This window comes from Bos mutus, chromosome 6 (assembly GCF_027580195.1).
Source record: "Bos mutus isolate GX-2022 chromosome 6, NWIPB_WYAK_1.1, whole genome shotgun sequence".
Lineage (NCBI taxonomy): Eukaryota > Metazoa > Chordata > Mammalia > Artiodactyla > Bovidae > Bos > Bos mutus.
In genome coordinates this window covers 13,004,308-13,024,165 of record NC_091622.1, presented here as the reverse complement: position 1 = coordinate 13,024,165, position 19,858 = coordinate 13,004,308, and the positions used below count along the sequence as shown (strand labels likewise).

General features: G+C 35.0%; 2 protein-coding genes across 11 annotated transcripts in view; one reads left to right on the top strand and one right to left on the bottom strand.

The window, feature by feature from the left end:
• Positions 1-1,809, bottom strand: part of ZGRF1 (zinc finger GRF-type containing 1) — a 57,029-nt gene extending 55,220 nt beyond the window's left edge. For all 7 annotated transcript variants that reach the window (XM_070371984.1, XM_070371985.1, XM_070371990.1 and 4 more), the window contains exon 1: positions 1,482-1,809. The gene's annotated coding sequence lies outside the window, so the exon portion shown is untranslated. The remainder of the gene's footprint in view (positions 1-1,481) is intronic.
• A 63-nt stretch (positions 1,810-1,872) lies between these two features.
• LARP7 (La ribonucleoprotein 7, transcriptional regulator) lies at positions 1,873-19,389 on the top strand. Of its 4 annotated transcripts, XM_070371993.1 has the most exons (14): positions 1,889-2,022; positions 3,520-3,842; positions 7,534-7,734; positions 7,887-7,987; positions 8,061-8,144; positions 8,275-8,439; positions 8,522-8,615; positions 8,688-9,035; positions 9,113-9,257; positions 11,176-11,324; positions 12,003-12,124; positions 15,414-15,573; positions 15,824-15,915; positions 19,053-19,389. In XM_070371993.1, the coding sequence occupies exons 3-14, from the start codon at positions 7,536-7,538 to the stop codon at positions 19,131-19,133; spliced, it is 1,740 nt and encodes a 579-aa protein (XP_070228094.1). In that variant the 5' UTR covers positions 1,889-2,022; positions 3,520-3,842; positions 7,534-7,535; the 3' UTR covers positions 19,134-19,389. The 4 variants fall into 4 exon arrangements, with proteins under 4 accessions (XP_070228096.1, XP_070228095.1, XP_070228093.1 ...); XM_070371995.1 differs by lacking the exon at positions 3,520-3,842 and having other exon boundaries at positions 1,873-2,022; positions 8,691-9,035; XM_070371994.1 differs by lacking the exon at positions 3,520-3,842 and having other exon boundaries at positions 1,873-2,022; positions 12,006-12,124.
• The last annotated feature ends 469 nt before the right edge of the window (positions 19,390-19,858 follow it).

Here is a 19,858-nt window from a genome sequence, read left to right as displayed (position 1 = left end):
GATGCGAAGGGCATTCTATTTTATGCTAAGTTGTTTGGACTTTTTAAAAAGACAGTAGGAGGCCAAGGCAGAATTTTAAGAATAAGATTACATGATCTGACTTGGGTTTTACAAAGATTGCTCTGGCTGCCAAATGGAGAAAGGGCAGGGCAAACGGTACACAAATGAGATATGAATACTTGTCCCATGACATAGTTCACAGCACAGGACCAGACCTACAGATGCACTGCCTTTCAGAAATGTAACTCCATATCCTAATCCCTCCCCTCCAGCTTACAGGATTGCTAGATGCCTAGTGAATGCCAAGAAGGTAACAGAGGTCCAAAGAAACACATCGCTCACTGCTGCTTTTACAGCAACTTGCTTCTAGCCAGTGAATGGGTTAGACTTCCTATATATGTAGATAAGACTACATAGTGTCAACACAATGCTTGGCATGTAGCAGTTAACATTAGATCGCTTTAATAACAGCTATTATTTATTCAGTGCAAATTATATGATAGACACTGTTAAAATGCTTTAAATATTTACACCTTATAGTACAGATGCTATTTTTTACACTCATTTTACAAAAATAGGAAGTGAGGTACATAATAAGTATGTAATTTGCCTAAGATCATGAAGTAAATAAATGGCAGATTCAGAATTCAAAACTAAGTAGTCTAAATTCTGGTGTTCCCATTCACAAAAACTACATTATGTGACTATGTAAAACCTACTGTATCAGGCAAGAATGGGACTGGGTTCTTTACATAAAATATTTATCAGTCTCATAATCCTGAAAAGTTGTTATTACCATCACAATTTACAGGTTAGAAATCCAGTATTTACTTCTTTAGGATTACTTATATGCTGTTTACCAATTGCAAAATAAATTCCCCCATTGTTTTCCTAAATTAGAATTACTACTTGAGGGATTTGCAATGTAAAAGGTATTGAGAAGGTCCAAATTCTTGTAAGTGGTAGATTACTTCAAAGGATTACACTTCAAAAAAAGAGGAGAGATTAGATGTTTTGTGATAATTTAGTACAGAATTACATACATATCTTCACACATACATTAGTGTGCTGTTTTTTAGATTTATGTATAAAATTCATATCACTAAAATATGAGCTGTTCTTACTAAGTACGATGAGACGTTTTTGGTCCTTTTCTTTTGGAACAAGCAGGATCTCTCGAATCCCTAAATGGTTCACAGATTTAAAAATTTAAGAATCACGAGCCCAAGAGGCTTTTAAGAAACCGTCCAGTTCAGACAACCAAAAGATGCTCACATTTCATTTGCCAACGTTCTAATTATCACTATCTTGGGTAACCAGATGACAATGAAGAAGAGACCCTTTGTCAGTCCTAAAAATAAACAGCAAAACCATCCCGGGTTCTCACACGGATACCGGAACTGCACAGCAGGAGTTGGGGGAAGGTGGTAAAGACGAAGCACGAATTATTTACAAGCTGCTGGGGCAAGCCGTGAACCAACCTTGTCTCCACACAGCTTCCTTACCGGACCCCGTCTGGCGGAGCAAACTCCTTCGCCCGTCGCATCAAAATCAGTGACAGCACCTGGAGCTCAAAACTCCAGCCTATCTACCCTCACTCCCCAGAAACTCCCGAGTAGAAACAGCTCTTTTAACTTGCTCATTGCACAACACCCACTTTCGAACTTCTCCCGCGAAAAGTCGTGACATCATCAATTCGCGACCGCACCGGATCAAACCCCACTATTTAGCCCGCCCACCACGGCTCCGGACCTGAACGGCCGTTTTCAAACTGCCAATCAAATTCCTCTTTGGCTGCGAGCCTCTGTGGCGACTGCGTTCTCCGATGTCCCGCCCCCACGCTGAGCGAGCCTACGCCTGTGACGTAAATGACGGTCGCACAGCCTCTGGGCCCATCTTTTCCAAGGCGTTCGGAAGAAGTGTCGCTCATGTGACGCTAAAATAACCACGACTATAAGGTTCGGGGGACGCGAAGACCTGAAGAACGCAGTCTCTGGCCCTGTGTTTTGGGAATTGGACAGAGTAAGTTCTAAGTGGACTCTAGGGTAGCCCAGGTTGGGTGAGGTCTCAATTACTCTCAGTGTTTTTCTATGCAGTCCTTTCTGTCGTCTCTGGTCCTTCTCATCCCGCCCCCTCCCACCCACCCATCAGTTCGATTGCCCTAGTGTCCTAGTTCTCTGTGCGCACGCGCAAGAGTTCTCCGGCAGCCCTTGCAGTTCCAGTTTTCTAGTGATTGGGGGCGCCTGTCGTCCGGTTTTGAAAGGTTGGGGCAGTCCCGCGTTTGACGTCTTCCGCGAGGAAGGATGGGTACCTAAAGGGGCAGTAGGTAAAAGGGGAATTGCTTTTCTTCGCAGATTCGAGTTTTGGTGGCCAACAGATAGCGAATGTGGACTTGTATTTTAAAATTAAGTCAAAAAATAAAATTAAGTCATTTCCTTTTTCAGAACTTTTGTCTCTATCAGAGAGCTGAAAATCCAGTTATGGAAGGAAGAAAAAAATACAGTGTATTATTGAGTGCGTTAATAGACATACCTAAAGGGAAACAGATGAGGCGATTGTTTAGGGAAAATGTGCTAGCAGAAAGCTAGAAAGAGTAAGATGCCGTTTAACCTGGGCCTTGAAAACTGAGTAAGAGTTGATAAGACAAGGAAGACGAGAAGACTCATTTAAAGCAGAGGCAGAGACAAGAAAGTGGGCACTGCTGGATAGTCAGCTGTGACTAGAACTATAGTTCTTAACCTTTTTGACATACCATTTCCTTTTAAAATGTGATTTAAAAGATATGAATGAGCCTCCCAGGAAAATGCATATACATGTCTAAACATTTTCTATAACCTTTTAAAGAAAAATTGTGAAAGAGGTTAAAATGGCCAAAATAAAAGGTGTCTGGCTTACTTTTCCAGCTTACCTCTGCTTTTCATTGTCACTGAGCTATGTTACAATTATGTAAGTTATAATTGAAATAAGTCAGAGTTATTGCCCTGATTAGTGTTACATCTGTTAACAAGTTCATTTCAATATTTTTGCTTGCTTGTATTTATGCTTGTCTAGGTTTTGAGTTCACCTTTGAACTGGTTTTTAGGACTTAATTAGTTCCCTGGTTAATTACTTAAATAAAATGATTGACGTGTTCATTTTATAAATGTAGAAAAGTCATGATTTCACCTTTTCTTTAAAATTTACCTTTGAAAATTTCTTGGGATTCACAATAATTTTTGAAATCCACCCTAAATTCCATGGATTTCAGGTTAAGAATTTCTGAGCCAGGATGTTGAGAATGGACTTGTGGACACAGTGGGGGTGGGGAGGGAGAGAGTGAATGAATGGAGAAAGTAGCATGGTAAAATGGATAGCTGGTGAGAAGTTGCTGTATGACATAGGGAGCCCAGTCTGGTGCTCTGTGATGACCTAGAGGAGTGGGATGGAGAAAGGGGAGGGAGGCTCAAGAATGAGGGGATATATGTATATTTATGACTGATGGTGGCGCTACTGTTAAAAAAATCTTGCCTCCCATTGCAGGTGGTGTAAGATGCAATGTTAGATCCCTGAGTCAGGAAGATCCCCTGGAGGAGGGCATGGCCACCCTCTCCAGTATTCTTGCCTGGAGAATTCCTTGGACAGAGAGGAGCCTGGATGGCTGCAGTCCATAGGATCACAAAGACTCAGACACTGCTGAAGCGACTTAGCACGAACACACAAATGGCTGATTCGCTTTGTTGTACAGCAGAAACCAACACAACGTTGTAAAAAAATTTTTTAACAATTTAAAAAAAGGATTTCTGAGTCAAAACATAGACTACATGGTAAGAGGTTGCAAGAGGTTCTACTAAAACGTAAACAGGGTAAGAGTTAAACATACCTGAGCTTACTTACCTAGCTAGCTTTAGCCAGGTCACTTAACCTTTGAGCCTTTGTAAAAAGAAGTTAAGAGAAACAACCTAGAGGGATTATGAGGATTTAAAACAAGGTGTGTAAAGTAACTGGTGTTACACAGTAACTGTTATTCTTTGTTTAAAGCCTATGAAACTAGTTGATTCATTTAATTTTTTAAAAATACATGTTGTGTTACCAAAAGATGCTAAAGAATTATTATTGTTGAAAGTTTTAACATCAGAGTCACAAAATTAGACCTGTGTTTAGACAAGTTACACAGCTTCTGTAACTGGTGCAGCCAGTTACAGTTCTGGACTGCAGCCCACCAGGCTCCTCCGTCCATGGGATTTTCCAGGCAAGAGTACTGGAGTGGGTTGCCATTGCCTTCTCCAATTATGTCAGTATAAATTTTATTCTACTTTGTAGATCGTAGAAAGTTGAGTTAACTTGCCCAAAATTCATACAGCTAGTAAATAGCTCGACTGGTTAACTAAGTAGAATATGTCATCCTTAAATAAAATGAGGGTGGTGAGAACAGCAGAACAGACATTGCTAAGAAAGATAACAACTTTGATTTGGAATGTTTGGAATGACCTATTTGTTATCATAGGACATTGAGAAAGTAAACTATGACTATCATGTAACTTCCTGATCTTCTGAAACCAATTTGTAGGTAGGGAAGAGAACTTGTACCATAGCTTATTTCCTGTTTAATCCATATCCGTACTCAAAAATGAAGATATATTTGATTCTCTACAGATTTTTAAGATTAAAAATTGCAGATGAGTGTTATTCACATGGGGCAAGATTTTCTGAACTTAATTCTCCAGGCCACCAAAAAAAAAAAAAAAAAAATATATATATATATATATGAGGAAGGAAGGAGAGTATCAGGGCTGAGAAGAGAATGCTGGGAAAAGTCTGATTTCTTGGAGATTTGTGGCTTTCTGTGTTTATGTAGTTCTGTCCACCATCTCCTTAGATGGTGGCTTTGACTATGAAAACAAATGGAGAAGTGGTAATCTGCCCTTTATAGATTTTTCAGAAGAGTTAATAGTGAATTCTGTAGTGACAATCATAGCCTACATTTGTATTTTGTTCATAATTCTACCCCCTTACAAAATAACTTGAAATGCTCAATACTTGACAGTTTATTAGATACTGTTAGTTATGTTACTTAACTATTCAATAAATGCCAAGGTTGTGATCAAGCTGAAGTCTCTGCCTTCGTAGTGTTTATATTATAATGAAGCAGGTAGGCAATAAAATTATAATTCCAGGTAGGAATAAGAGGATATAAGTATAGAAAGTGGTGAGTGAGGGAGAGAGTAAGGTTATGGTTGGCAGGGAAGGGATATTTTAGATTTGGTGAAAGAGAAAGCCTCTTTGAAAAAGTGACATTTGCAGAGGCCTGGGTGAACAAGGAAGTAATCCCTGCAGGTGTGACAGGAAAGCTGGGGAACAGCAGGACAAAAAGCCGTGAAGTGAGAATGCATTAGACTGTTCAAGGAATGGAACCATGGTGTGTTGAGGTTGTAATGAGCACCCTGAAAGAAGTTGCAAGTGATGAAGTTAGAGTGAAATCCCTAGGCCAGATCTAATAGGACCTATAGGCCACAATAAGGATTTTTTATTTTATTCTGACTGGGATAAGAAACCTTTGGAGGATTTTGTTCAAGAAATTGACATTTTACTTATATATTTAAATGATCATTCTGGCTGCTGTCTGGAGAATTGATAATGGAAGAGGAGTAGAAGCAAGTAAATGTGAGGATGTGTTTGAACTGCAGGCAAGACACCCGTGATAGCTTGGAACAGGTGGTTGTGATGGAAGAAATGAGAATTCATATGAATTTTGAAAAGCTAGAGCCAACAGAAATGCTGATAAATTGGCTGTGGGGTGTGAGGGAGGAATTAAGAAGGATTTCAGTGTTTTTGCCCTCTCAGCAATTTTTACTGGTATTTTCTGAGATGGGAAAAACTAGGCAAAAAACATGGTTTACTAAAATTTGAGAGTTCAATTTAAGCTTGAGATATGCTTCAGATAAATAAGTGAAGAGGTCAGGTGGGTATTTGCCTGTTGGAATGGGGAGATAATGGGATAAGTCGGGAGTGGGGCAGATAGGTTTGTTAAACATCAACATATAGAGCAATGGAGCTTAAAGCCAGAGACCCTCTGAAAGGGCATCTGTGTAGATCAGGGAGCCCAGGACTAAATGCAGTCCTGAGCATCATGGAAAGGTAGAGCAGACAGAGTCGGAGGGTCCGGAGAAGGAAAAGGAAATGGAGAAGACAACTCCTGGAAGCCAAATGAAGAAAATGTTTTCAGCGAGGGCGTTAGCAACTGCAAATGCTCCTGAGAGGTCTGGTAGACAGTGGAGACCCTAGTATTCAGTTTCATTAGAATGATGGAAAGGAAAGCCTGACAGGATGGGTTGAAGTGAGAGTGAGGTGAGAAATAAATGGTTATGCAGCACCTGATTGTTTTTCTAATGGTTAATTTTGGTATGTACTTCCATTTTATGAGTTAGGCTAGCATCATCTAAATAACTTACTTATGTTTTAGAAATTAGTGCTTACCCGACCAACAGAAGCCTGTTTTAAAAATGCCAAAATACTCTTCCTTTGATGAGAATGCACATTGAGTTGGCGGTTTGAAGTGAAATGCATTAATGGCTTCGTACCCTCCTCCTGGATGTCACTTTGAAACAAAATCTGTTTCTATCTGCAGCATCACTGCTGCACTTTCAGATTATAGCTGACAGACTCAGGAGACACAAATAGGCTTTAATCTAATAACTGTTTACTGAGCTTTAAAGGATATAAGACAGAAGATAAGCGTAGGGGCAGAATCTTCATCTCTTCTGGATATGTAGTCCCAGTCTTCCCCAAATACAGCAATTAACCCAAATCCACTGCTTTCCCGTACCCTTATCTAAGACTAGTATGGTGTTTTGGTCACCTTGATACCCAAAAGCTTTAGCCCACCAATCTATTGTCATGCTGGTCACAGCCTCAAGGCCTGCATACCAACTAACAGCATCTCCCACCCCAGTGCACCAGAGAAGACAGAGGAAACTTCCCATTTGTCTTAGTATCACCCCAGGCCTCCTGTTAGGTCTTTGCTAACTCATTTTTAGTGTGTGTGTAAGTTTAGTGTATCAACTAAGATGACACCATCCAACAGATTTTTGAATTACTGTATACCAGGAAATGGGAATGTACCGGTGAGCAAAACAAAGATATAACATCATTTTTACATTCTAGCATAAACAGTAAGGTTTTAAAAAGGGCAATAGAAAAGAGGGCAAAGAGATAGTTGTCTGTCTAGAACTTAGCAGTCTTGATTATAAGAGATCTCACTGACAATTCAGCAAGCAAAGAACAGTTTTAAAAATCAAGTGTTTTTCTCTCTTTGGAGGTTGTGAAATGAACACTTCATTCTGTCATTCCTTATTTATACTCGAATGTATGAAAAAACGCTGTTAACATAGGAGATAAACAGGCAAAATCAAAGTTTCCACAGCTAATAGTGAAAATATCCGAAGTTTGTTCTCTGGTAGAGATATTTGAGCCCATTTCCCTTCAGATAAAGGCTAAATTAAGTATTTTTTATGTCACTAATACTTAAAATATTTACCTTTTCTTCCTATTTGACAGAAATGGAAGCTGAAAGTGGAAATAAAGAAAAGGCAATGGAAGAAAGCATAGAAAAGAAAAAAGAAGTAGAAAAAAAGAAACGGTCTAGAGTTAAACAGGTGCTTGCAGATATTGTGAAGCAAGTGGACTTCTGGTTTGGAGATGCAAATCTCCACAAGGATAGATTTCTTCGAGAGCAGATAGAAAAATCTAGAGATGGATGTAAGTTTCCTTCAGTGTATTATACAAGTTGTAAGAGCTGTATCTACTTCTAATCTATATATGCTGCATATAATGTACAATATCCACTGTGTATAAAACATTAAACAGTTAAAAATGTTTTTGAAACTTTTTTAAATTTATGTTTTCATTAGATGTTGATATATCACTTCTTGTGTCATTCAACAAAATGAAAAAATTGACCACTGATGGAAAGTTAATAGCCAGAGCACTAAAAAGTTCTGCTGTTGTAGAGGTAAGAATTGTTACATATATTATGTGTCACATGATACTGTTAATTAATACTGACTTTATGTACTGTTTTAAAGCTGGATTTAGAAGGCACCAGAATTAGGAGGAAAAAGCCACTGGGTGAAAGGCCAAAGGATGAGGATGAGCGGACAGTGTATGTGGTAAGCAGTTTTTCTGGAAAAGCTCAGAACTGTTGTCACCCAACAGAAACATTGTAGTAGTAGTGAATTTAAGTAAAGCTTTATTTTCAGTTAAGGTTTTTAACAATTTATTATTACTATTTTATCATAGGAATTACTTCCCAAAAATGTTAACCACAGCTGGATTGAGAGAGTCTTCGGGAAATGTGGCAATGTTGTTTATATAAGTATACCACATTATAAATCTACTGGGGACCCAAAGGGATTTGCCTTCGTGGAATTTGAAACAAAAGAACAAGCTGCAAAAGCTATTGAGGTAGGTCCACAACCTAAAAGAAAGAGAAAGAAAATTACTAAGTGTCTTAAACAGTAACAAAATTTTGCTTATTTCATTTCAGTTTCTTAATAACCCGCCAGAGGAAGCACCAAGAAAACCTGGTGTATTTCCCAAGACCGTGAAAAACAAGCCCATTCCTGCGCTCAGTGTAACTGGTGAGTTATTATTAAATACTTTATTTACACGTAGATGAAGTAAAATAAGTAAATAAAATAACATTGTTACAGAAGAAAAGAAAAAGAAAAAAAAGAAGAAAGGCCGAACAAAGAAAGACGACAATATCCAGACCAAGGAGTCAAATATGGACGCGAGCAAGGAAAGTGTCTGTAAGAAAAGATCAAGGACCACATCTGAGAGCTCTGAAGTAGAGGTTACTGAACCCCAAAAGCAACCCACAAAGAAAAAGAAAAAACGAGAAAAAACTGAAGTATCCAGCTTACCTTTAGTCAAAGCAGGGAAGAGGAAAAGAAGCGGCTCTGAAGATGCAGACTGCCTCACTCCCAAAGTGAAAGTTAAGAAAGTGTCACAGAAAGACGTTAAAAAAGAAGCTCCAGAAGTTTGTAAAGAAAACAAAGGTATTTCTGACTTTATGTTTAGGATTAGATAAGGAGGGGTTTCTTCTTAACTCATGTCTTTATTTCTGTTAATTTAGAATTAGAAGTCTCTACGGAAGAGGAAAAGGATACTGGAGATATAAAAGACGGATCCCTACTGAAAGCAAAAAGAAAGCATAAGAAAAAACATAAAGAGAGGCATAAAATGGGAGAAGAGGTTATTCCATTACGAGTACTATCAAAGTAAGTCACCGGTACAAATTATATTGTTGGCAAATGACACACTCCATCACCATTGCTAAAGTGCAATTCCAATTTGAATTGAACAGAGTTGCATATTAGCAACAGTAATGGCCTGAAGCCATGATCTGCACAGAAGTTGCACAATGTTGAGGTTTAAAAAGGAACCACCGCACTAAAACATGGAAGCACTTATTTTTTTATGAAGTCACAGCAAGTGCCTCCATGTTAAAGTAGAGGGTATTCCTTAATAGCTTTAAAAATACATCTTGAATATGCCAAAGACCAGCAGTGTAAGTAAGTACTCTTTGCATTTTCTTGAAGATAAAATGAAAAAAGAAGACTTACCATCACTAAAACATGGAAGCACTTACTTTTTTAGCTATAAAGCAAGTACATCCACGTTTAAGTGGTGGGGAGCCCAGTCTTGGGAAAAATCGTGAATTTTCTTTAACCTGAAAAGTACATTTAGAAAATAGTCTGGGAACAGAATAAATGCCTGACAAACTTACATTAAGCAAAATGGTAACAATGATATAAAATGATAAAAAAAATGATATAACAATGATAAAAAATGATATAACAATGATAAAAAATGGTAACAATGTCATCGTTAAAAGGACTACTTACTTTTTATCTTTTATTTGAAATTAAGCAATGCTACATTTCCATTACTTTCAGAGCTTCATTAATAGCCAGTTTCAACAGTTTGTTCTGTAAAATACCAGATCGTAAATCCTTTTAAAGTATTGACTTGGAGACACCTCCACTGAAACATGGAAGCACTTACTTTTGCTTTACACAGCAGGTACCCCCATGTTAAAGCAGAGGGGATCCCCTTTTAGCTTCGATAAATTATAAAAGTTGCCATCTTGTATCCAGGGGCATAATTTGGATTCACTTCTACTAAAACATGGAAGCACTTACTATTTCAAAAGTCACAGAAAGTACTACCATGTTAAAGTTAAAGGGAGTCCATCTTCTCAAGAGGTGGAAGATAAGTAGAAGAAAGAAAACGGCATACCTTTTACAAGAGTTTCTTTCTTAACTTTCCTGGATTACAGTTTCCAAAGATTCCAGTTTTCCTCTTGGAGGGTTAAAAGGCATGGACTTTGGGTACTTCTATTTATACTATTCTTAACTCCTGAATTCCTTTTCCCTTTTTATCTCAGAGAATCATTACAAGAGCCCTTTGTTATTCTAATGTATCAGCTCTCAGGGAATGTATGGTCCTGGGTGGGTCTGGATTTTTTTTTTTTTTTTTTTGAAGTATACAGATGTCAATGTTAACAGCTAAAACCATTACCACAGATATTCTCCTCTTTAAAAAAAAAAAAAAATCCCCTATCTGCTTGTTTGATGGCACAGATTAGGGTAACAATGAGTGCTCCTGCAGAGCCAGGAGAGGCATTGTGTTTCTATCTGGAGGAGCTCTAGCTGTTTGAAGAAACCTCTACACGTTAAATGTATGTAAATAAATAAATTGCTTCCATGGGGTGTTTTTTTTTCTTCTTAGAAATTCCTTTGACTCCTGTAAATACTGAGGAATGTTACCTTTCAAATTGGAAGCAGTTTAACAAATCTTAAAATTTTAATTTTTCACCCAGAGTTAACTGACTTTTCTAGTAAATGTTACTAGTTAGTTAACTCAGTGCTTTTATTTTTGTCACTCACATATTTGAAAAATACTAAAGAATTGAATCAGCAAATATAAAACATTTAATCTGAATGTTGGGACGGAGGGAACTCCCCTTTTCTTGTTTGCCAGATAGACTTAGAACTCAGGAGATAATTTAACTGTGTTTAAAGAAAGTTTGGGAGAAGGAGTAGTTAAAAGTCACTGAATGTCTATATTTTGAGACTTACTTTTTATTTAATGATCTGTTGTCACTGTTTAAAAGTACAATTATTTTCACTACAGAACAGAATGGTTGGATTTGAAGAAAGAGTATTTAGCACTGCAAAAAGCCAGCATGGCTTCTTTAAAAAAAACAATATCCCAAATAAAATCACAATCAGAAATGGAAACAAATGGAGTACCTACTAATTCCGGAATGAAAAATGAAAAAAGTAAGCATCAATATGATAGTTTTTGTAGCATTATATTGTACTTATGCTAAAACGCACTGAGTTATTGTAAGATAAATTTTAGTTTTTGAAACTCAATTATATAGTGGTTGTTATTAGAGCAATTACTGATTTCTCAAGTGTCCAGATATGATTTATCCTTAACCTAAAAATATTTGAAGGGCTCATTTTAAACTGAATCTTTTTTAATCACGTAAATTTTCTCTATACAGTTTTCATTAGTAATCAAAATTAGTGATGAGTGCCTAGTCTGTAGTTCATCACATTTGTAGAAACAAAGATGATCTTTGATATTTATATTTTAAATTCCCATAAGTTGAAAATATAAATTTCCACATTTGAATTGTAATGGTATACCTATGCCTGTTTATTTCTTTATGAGTAAAACAATTTATTGGTTCAGTGAAAGGGGACATTTTTAAGATTTTTAACGTGTTGTTCTAAGGGTAGAAGTTTGCATTTACAATAATAAGAGTTTCTGTATTTTACTTTATGGTAATCTGTAATAAATAGTATAACTTACAACATAATGGCCTTATGAGTAAGTTTAAATTACTTAAATAAAGCTGGGAGACCATTATTGATACTCTAGAGCAGGCCTATAAGCGTTAAATTATTAAAGTAAGAGGTATTTTCCTGGTCTTTTTCTTTTTGCATCAGCAGCAAACAGTGAAGAGTGTGGTCCTCAGGAGAAAGTTAATTCAGCAGGACCGCAGTTTGTGAGTGGTGTGATTGTGAAGATCGTTAGCACCGAGCCTTTACCTGGCAGGAAACAAGTCAGGGTAATGCTTTTGAATCCCCATGATAGTTGTTTCTCTTTCTTCTTAAAAACCCCCATGTGAAAGTGTTTTGAATATGGAAAATGAGGCAAATCAAATTAGGATTTGTTCTCTTGTGGTAAACTGCTCATTGGGTTGATTCCATAATAACCCTTTAAGTCTGACTTGAAGCAAATTCTGATACCTGAAATTCCTCACTGAATCAAATTTATAGTGAATTTAGTTTAATCCTTTTATAGGAAAACAGCAATTTGTGCTATTTTTATTGGTGGCCCAATGATTGTGTATAGGAAACAGATGAAACCCTACTGTAGTTATTATAGCAAAAGAGGAGATTAAGTAAAATGCTTTCCCAATATTCGTTTTCTCAGGGGACCTTTTCTGTTTTTCAGAAAAATCCACAGAAACTAGATTTTGGGGCAATACTTAGGGATAAAACTTTCATAAAGATTGAACTAACACTAAAGTTGGTTTGTGATTGTTTCTAAAATAAAACTGTAACTATTTGCTGTTGTCTTATTTGGAGCAAACTAGAGAATTTGTGATTTGTTTTCATTAGAGCTTTTAGTTTTCAATAGATTCCTGAAAGATTTTGTGACTTAAAAAAAAAATCAGAACTATTTTGAAATAAAAGGGATAGTGTGCATATTTTTCACTTACCGTAGACTTAGTTTATTTTTGTCTGTTAATGAATCCTCTTGAGAATTGAAATTTTCTCCTGAAAAAAATGCAGGGTTGTTGTTTTTGGCAAGAAGAGCCTTTAAAAATTTTATTCCAAAAAATTTTTTTGGTATTTTCAGTCCACATCGATTATTTTAAAATTTTTGAAACAATTACAGGAAAGTGTAAAGTATTTTGAAAATCTCCAAAAATTTATAGTTTACACTTTAAATTCCTATCCCTGCTGTTCTTGTCTTTTTTCACTTTATAGAGTTTATCCTCTACAGCATTTTGTACTAGCATGGCAATATTTGTTATTCACATACTCTTTTTAGGTGGAGTACCCTATTTACTTTTAAATTTTGTCATCCGTTTAAGTGAAACACTTTCTTTTTAAACTATGTAATGTGTTCTGTAACTAGCAAGTATATTTATAAATACGCTGAGGTCAGCACCATGTGGTATGTTGTTTTGGTTTTCCATAGACAGTTACCAGTCAACATTTTTTAACTTCTGTTACCATTAAAGTTGCTCATTGTAACCATCCGTAAGCACTGTTTATCTGAAACCCTATTCCTTAAAATCCTGTAGCTGTCACTAAGACGTAAATCTAGACTCTCACTATAGTATTGATTAGGAATTTGGTCAATCCCAAATTGATATACTAGCTTGAACTTCAAAATTTGGTAGCAAAATAGGCTTTGCAATAAGAAGGATTAAAACATTGAAGTGTAAATGCTGCTGTGGTTAGTCAGATGGCCCAAGTTTTAAAAGAAAAATTACTCAAAGTTTGTTATTTTGAATAACTGGAATAGGTTTAATTATATTTATCAGAGAGATTTTATTATCTAAATGGTAATTATGTCAATTACAAATTCATTTTTGATCACCAAAATCATAAAATAAGTGCATTAAGCAAGTTATTAATTACTTACATTTTGCTGGAACAAAAACTGAGCTATGATTCTTACTGCTGTCTCTGAGTTTCCCATGTGATTGCCAGGTTAATTTGTCATTCTAAGAAGGGTTTTAAATCTGGAGATTAGCCTGACATTATAATGGATATTTAGTAAATATATCAGTTACAAAACTCTCATTACTACCAATAAACACATTCAAATTTCATCACTTAATACCTTATATTTCCTTCTTTGTGTTTAAAAACTCATTAACTAGATAGAGAAATGGGAAGAATTGGCAAGTATATTTCTCTCCAGTTTTCAGTTTTTAAATTGAATTTGCCTATAAAGTGTCTATTTTGTGATAGGCAGTGTTTTAACTGTTGGGATAAATTAAGACTTAGTACCTGGCTTGTATTAATATATAAGCATGGATTTTTACTACTTATTTTTTATTATTAACTAAGGCACTTTTCTTATGAAGTAACCTTTCCAGGTATTGCTGAGTTCTTTCTGTAATTCAGAATTTTAAAATTCAACATCAAAATGTAATCTAGGGAATTCTCTGGTGGTCCAGTAGTTAGGATTCCAAGCTCTCACTGTGAAAGACTTGGGTTCAGTCCCTGGTTGGGGAACTAAGATCCCACGAGCCAAGAGGCGTGGCCAAATAAATATTTCTTTTAATAAATAATCTAAATTAGTTGCACCTTGAAATTTTGGGTTTAAACTGAAGGAGTTGAGGTAGGTAGGGCTTTTTTTTTTTTTTTCTTTTCAGTTGGGAACCTTCAGTTACTTTAGCTTTATGAATGGAAGTTGATGAATTAAGAATTAGTGTAACATTCCTGCATAATTACCTTGCTTACACTGTAGAACCTGCTGTGAAAAAAAAAAAATGACTTGGGAATGCAGGAATCTTGTTAATTTGCCTTCACAGCAGGCCTTATAGGTAAAACTTCTCATTGCTACGTGACTCGAAGAGGTTGCTTAGATGTTTTATCAGAGTAAAAACTCTGGCCCTATCTGTATTCCCATAGACAACTTGAGAACCAAGCTTCTTTCTGTGCTCCTTGAAACATTTTTCACAAGTGGTTATAAAAAGTTTGCATATATTTTAAGTCCTAAGTGATTTTATACAGGTAAGTGGAAACACAACTTCTTCCTTAATGCCATTTCAGTTTTGTTTTTTATTTTACTCTTTACACCCAGACATGGAACCCTTCTTCTAAATTTGAGTGTTAGAGGAAAGTGTCTGTACATTCTGTATTATAGATCTTTTTTGCCTTATGCCATATTCCCATCTAGCATGATTTTAAAGATACTGTTGAATGAAAGAAAGTTGTTAGAGTTGATGTTAAATTGGTACTCAACTTTGTCCAAGTCTATTTCTAAGAGCATTTGTTTTTTTGTTTTTGTTTGAGGTCTTTTTTTAGGTGGTGGTTTGGTTTTTGGTTTGGGGTCTGTTTTGGGCATCTTATTAGCTTATGGGATCTTAGCTCCCAGACCAGAAGTTGAACCTGTACCCTTAGAAGTGCGAGTGAAGAGTCCTAACCACTAGACTGCCAAGGAATTCTCCATTTGTATATATCTTGGAAGCTAACTGAAATGAAATAGTTACTCCTCATTTGAAATGATACATGGCTCAATTTTACAATAGGTCCTATACTGGAATAATTTTAGAATTATAATGAAATGTTTTTATTATTTATTTTAAGCCCTTCTAAATTCTAATGCAGGATACTTTGGCAGCAATCTCAGAAGTTGTTTATGTTGATTTGCTGGAAGGAGATACAGAATGCCATGCTAGATTTAAAACTCCTGAGGATGCTCAAGCAGTAGTAACTGCACATTCGGAAATTAAAAAGAAACACTGCTGGCAACTAGAGATTCTTTCTGGTAAAACTTTATAGAACCTTCTCTTTTTTTTTTTAACAATGCTTATTTTGGGGTGATTGTTTTATAATTTCCGAGTTTGGCAGATGAAAAACTAGGGGGAGGTTTCTCTACACTAATATACGTAAAAGGCATTAAATAACTCGGACAACTGTTCCGGTTCTACTGAAAATACAAAGCTGTGGATGTGTTTCTTCATCTGTATCCTTCTGTTCAGTGATAAGCATGTTTGTGTGTGTTTGTTTTCTTAAAGGTGATCATGAACAGAGGTATTGGCAGAAGATTTTGGTAGATAGGCAGGCCAAACTTAACCAACCTCGTGAAAAGAAAAGAGGCACTGAGAAGGTAATCAGTTCATACTTTGTAATTTCAGTTTCTGGCTGTTTTCTTTCATAACTTGGTGGTAAATGATTATTTAAAGATTGTCTTAATGGTAAAAAGCACAGTGTGTATTTAGAGTGTAGTTTTTAAAGATATGAGTCTCCACAGATAAGATTCAGAAACTGTGCATATTATTCCCAATAGTGATGGTAAGCTTTATTCCTTTTTCTCTAGAATAGCTGACAAGGGAAATAAACAAGCTTAAATTAGTTCATTAAATAGTTTATAGAAAAAAAAAAAATAATTTAAAGCAAGTCTCTTAATAATTTTACTTTAAATGACACTTAAGAATTTATCATATGTTTATTATTGATAGTAAGCTGTTTATTCTTTTTAAAAATGTTATACGTGTAAAAGTACATCTTAAAGTGCTTAGAGCAAAATAGGGCACAAAATAATTAATATTATCAATTTCTAATTGTATACTGTAAAAATCAATAAAATCCAAAAAGATGTATGTGCATTATTTTATGAAAGATCATACTTCCTGTGTTCTGGGTTTGTTAATTGTTCCTATGTATAAAATTCTTTTTTTTTTTTTAATTGGAAAATCAAGTTTTTTTCATTAGTCTTGCATCTCCTAGGATTCATTGGAATTTAAAATGACTTGGGAGGAGGTTTTCTACTGATCTTTGTTAATTCTCTTTCCATGAATGCAGACTGAATTTGTTGAGATAGAGAGGCCTCCTTCCTCTTTAAGGACTCTTTCAGGTCTATGAGGTGTTAATTTCAAAGCCTACTTAAGCTTTGATTAACTTAAATGTTAAAATCATTAATCCAGAACTCACAATTGAAATCACTTTGTTAAGTAATATTTCTCCTTCTAATTGGTGTAAAATATCATTTGAATTGTGTGTATTTTTAAAACTAGAAAAAAGCAGTTTTGTTTTTAAGAAAGACTCCATCTGTATAAATTAAATTTGAGACAAGGAAATAAACATTGACAGAGAATTTTATAAATTGGGTTGAAACCAGTGAGTAGTTCTATCATTGAATTGAAGAGTTCTCATGTATTGATTAACAGGATCAGGCTTTTATCATTAGCATGATTTGTATGGTGAGCAGTCATCTGAAAGTATAGAATTGTAACTAAAGCAATGAAAGTACTAGTTTGCTCATTTCATAAAATGAAAAAAGGTTCCACACAACCTAGCTTCTCAGAGGAGAGGAGGTTATTAGTTTACTACTTTGTTAATTCATTTAATTAACATTTTTGGTATTGGTTTGTGTAAGAACTGAGTGTCTAGCCATGAGTAACAAGGTCTCCTTCTTTCATGAGGCTTAGAGTTAATATAGGTCAGATGATGATCAGTGCTGTGCAGAAAACTCAAAAGTATAATGGGGTACATCAGATGAGGTTCCTTGGAAAGTTCTCTACAAAGGTGACCGTAGAGCAGACTTTAGGGAAGTGAGCAGACAAGCCAGGAGAATTTAGGTGCTCCACTTTACTCTTTGAGGCAACTGAGAGTACAGAGGTCTTGAAGGGAGATTATCAGACTAGGAGGCCAGTGTAGCTGGGGTACAGGAAGCAAGCAAGCATATTAGTAATAGAAAATAAGTGTTTAGAAAAAATTAACAGCCAAAAGTATAGTGTAAATACCTCACTGACATGCCATTTTACTGTTTCCACAGTAGTATACTTGAGTGAAAGAAAAATACTTATATAGAAAATCCTGGTTCTTCTTTTTCACTTTATGGAGGAGAGGGCTACTGGGGACACTTTTCTAAGTTCTGTTCAGTTTGTATAGAATTAAAAGACAAGTGATAAAGAAATACTTTGTTTTCTATGTATGATATTTTGACATATAAAAATCAAGTGCAGATAAATTAAGACCTGTAACAAAAGATCAGTAAGATGAAGGAAAGACATGCCCTAAGGGGTCTCATTCATTCTACCTCAATCAAATTTTTCTAGTGTACCCTATCACGTTGAGCATTTTAGTAAAATTAGATAACAGGTATTGGAGACACAGTGAGGCTTTTCTCATTTTTCTTTAGCTTGTAGAGCACATTTGAATTTTTTGTTGTTTTCATCAAAATCATCTTTGCTTTATAAAGTACTGACAGGTCAGCTATTAAACAGATAAAGATAGAATTCATAAAATTTGCAAAAAGTATATGGTTGTGAGTTTTAAACACTTAAATTTTGACTCCACTGATCAGTTTGCGTTTAGTTTAATCTGAAAGTGACTTCCTAAAAATTTACCACAATAAAAAAAATGAAAAATAAATAATGGTGACTTCCTGCTGATGACCACTTATCACCAGTTTAAAAAAACTATTTTAATGAATAGTAATTAGAATCTATGTTTATAAGAGAATAAGATTTTCATTTCCTCCAAAGCTAAATATGCTACTTTAGTTTTTCTATCAAGAAAGCTTTTGGGCATTTTTAAATGGTCTTCTTCATTCTGCATAATTTCATTTGCCTTCTTTAAAATTTTTGATTATTTATGTAAGGGTGTAATAATAAGTACTTTTAATAGCAGATCCTTATTTAGAATATTTCTCAAATTTCTAAGCAAAGTGTCTTAATACTCAAACCCAAAGGGATATGATGAAACAAAGATTGGTCCTCAACCCTCCTAAAATGTCAAAAAAAATTTTTTACTTTTATATTGGCACATTGGTGATTAACAGTGTTGTATTAGTTTCAGGTGTATAGCAGAGTGATTCAGTTACTACGTATATACATGTGTTCTTTTTCAGATCCTTTTCCCATTTAGGTTATTACAGAATACTGAGGAGCATTCCCTATACTGAATAGTAGGTCCATGTTGGTGGAATTATGGTTATTTATTAATTAATTAATAACCAAATTATTGGTTATTTTTAATTGAAAAAATTTTGGTAGTCTAGAACTAAAATGCAAGGATCTTAGATAATTCAAAAATTTAATATCTACTATATTTAATAAGCTCTAATTTAGTAGTTCTCTCTGTAACTGATTTGACCTGAGCTTAATTATCTCATTTGTTTTCCTCTTCCCCTTTTTAAAAAATTTTATTCAAGGTAATAGTTGTGAGATTTTTTCTAGTCATAATTATCTTTCTGTTTTTAGGTATCCAGTTCCTTCTAATTTCTGATTTTTTTCTCTGTAGTTAATCACCAAAGCTGAAAAGATTAGACTCGAAAAGACTCAACAAGCAAGTCAACACATAAGATTTTCTGAATATGACTGAAAAAAATTTTTTGTGTACCTCTTCAGATTTCACTGGATACTAGAGCTGTTCTTAGGAATATCTTTTTTTTATGGTGATAATGCATAATGTTTTTCTAAAACCTACATTTAATTAAATACTTGTTCTTTGACTTGTAAATACTTTTCCTGGACACAGTTACATTGTTTACCACAGTTTTTCTGTAAACGTTGCATTTGTTGAAATTATATGACACAAATAAACCTGGTGATTTAGAAAATAAATGTGTTTGAAATTATCATTAAGTTTGATGTTTTTATATTACGAAAACAACATATATGCAAAAATAATACTATCTAAATAAATAGCTTGGGGGAAATGTTTAACAGAGAATGCTCATTGTGCTTTTTATTTTGTAACTTGCTTTTTCCATTTGAAATATCTTAGATATCCTTTCATGTTGATTTATACAGAGACATGTGTGTGGTATTTCATTCTGTTTATTGTACTTTGCCTGTCCGAGCTTCCATTGAACTGACTATATGAACTGTTTGCAATTTAAATGTTTTAAACATACTAAGTTTGTTTTCATAAATGAAGTAAACATTTTATTTTGATTAGACAAAATAAAATGTACCAGATGCTGTAAACACAGAAAAAAATATCTTCTGGGAACCAGCCTTTGGTATAATTGAAGTGTATCATTTTATTCAGGAAAATCACAGAAGGGAGTGTTGAAGGCCTTCCTAGAACTGAATGTCCAGGGA

Coding starts and splice junctions, on each gene's coding strand:
- LARP7 (XM_070371992.1), top strand. CDS start 7,536: ATGGAAGCTGAAAGTGGAAATAAAGAAAAGGCAATGGAAGAAAGCATA. Junction 7,988..8,060: donor AAAGTTCTGCTGTTGTAGAG/GTAAGAATTGTT, acceptor ACTGTTTTAAAG/CTGGATTTAGAAGGCACCAG. Junction 8,616..8,687: donor TCCTGCGCTCAGTGTAACTG/GTGAGTTATTAT, acceptor ACATTGTTACAG/AAGAAAAGAAAAAGAAAAAA.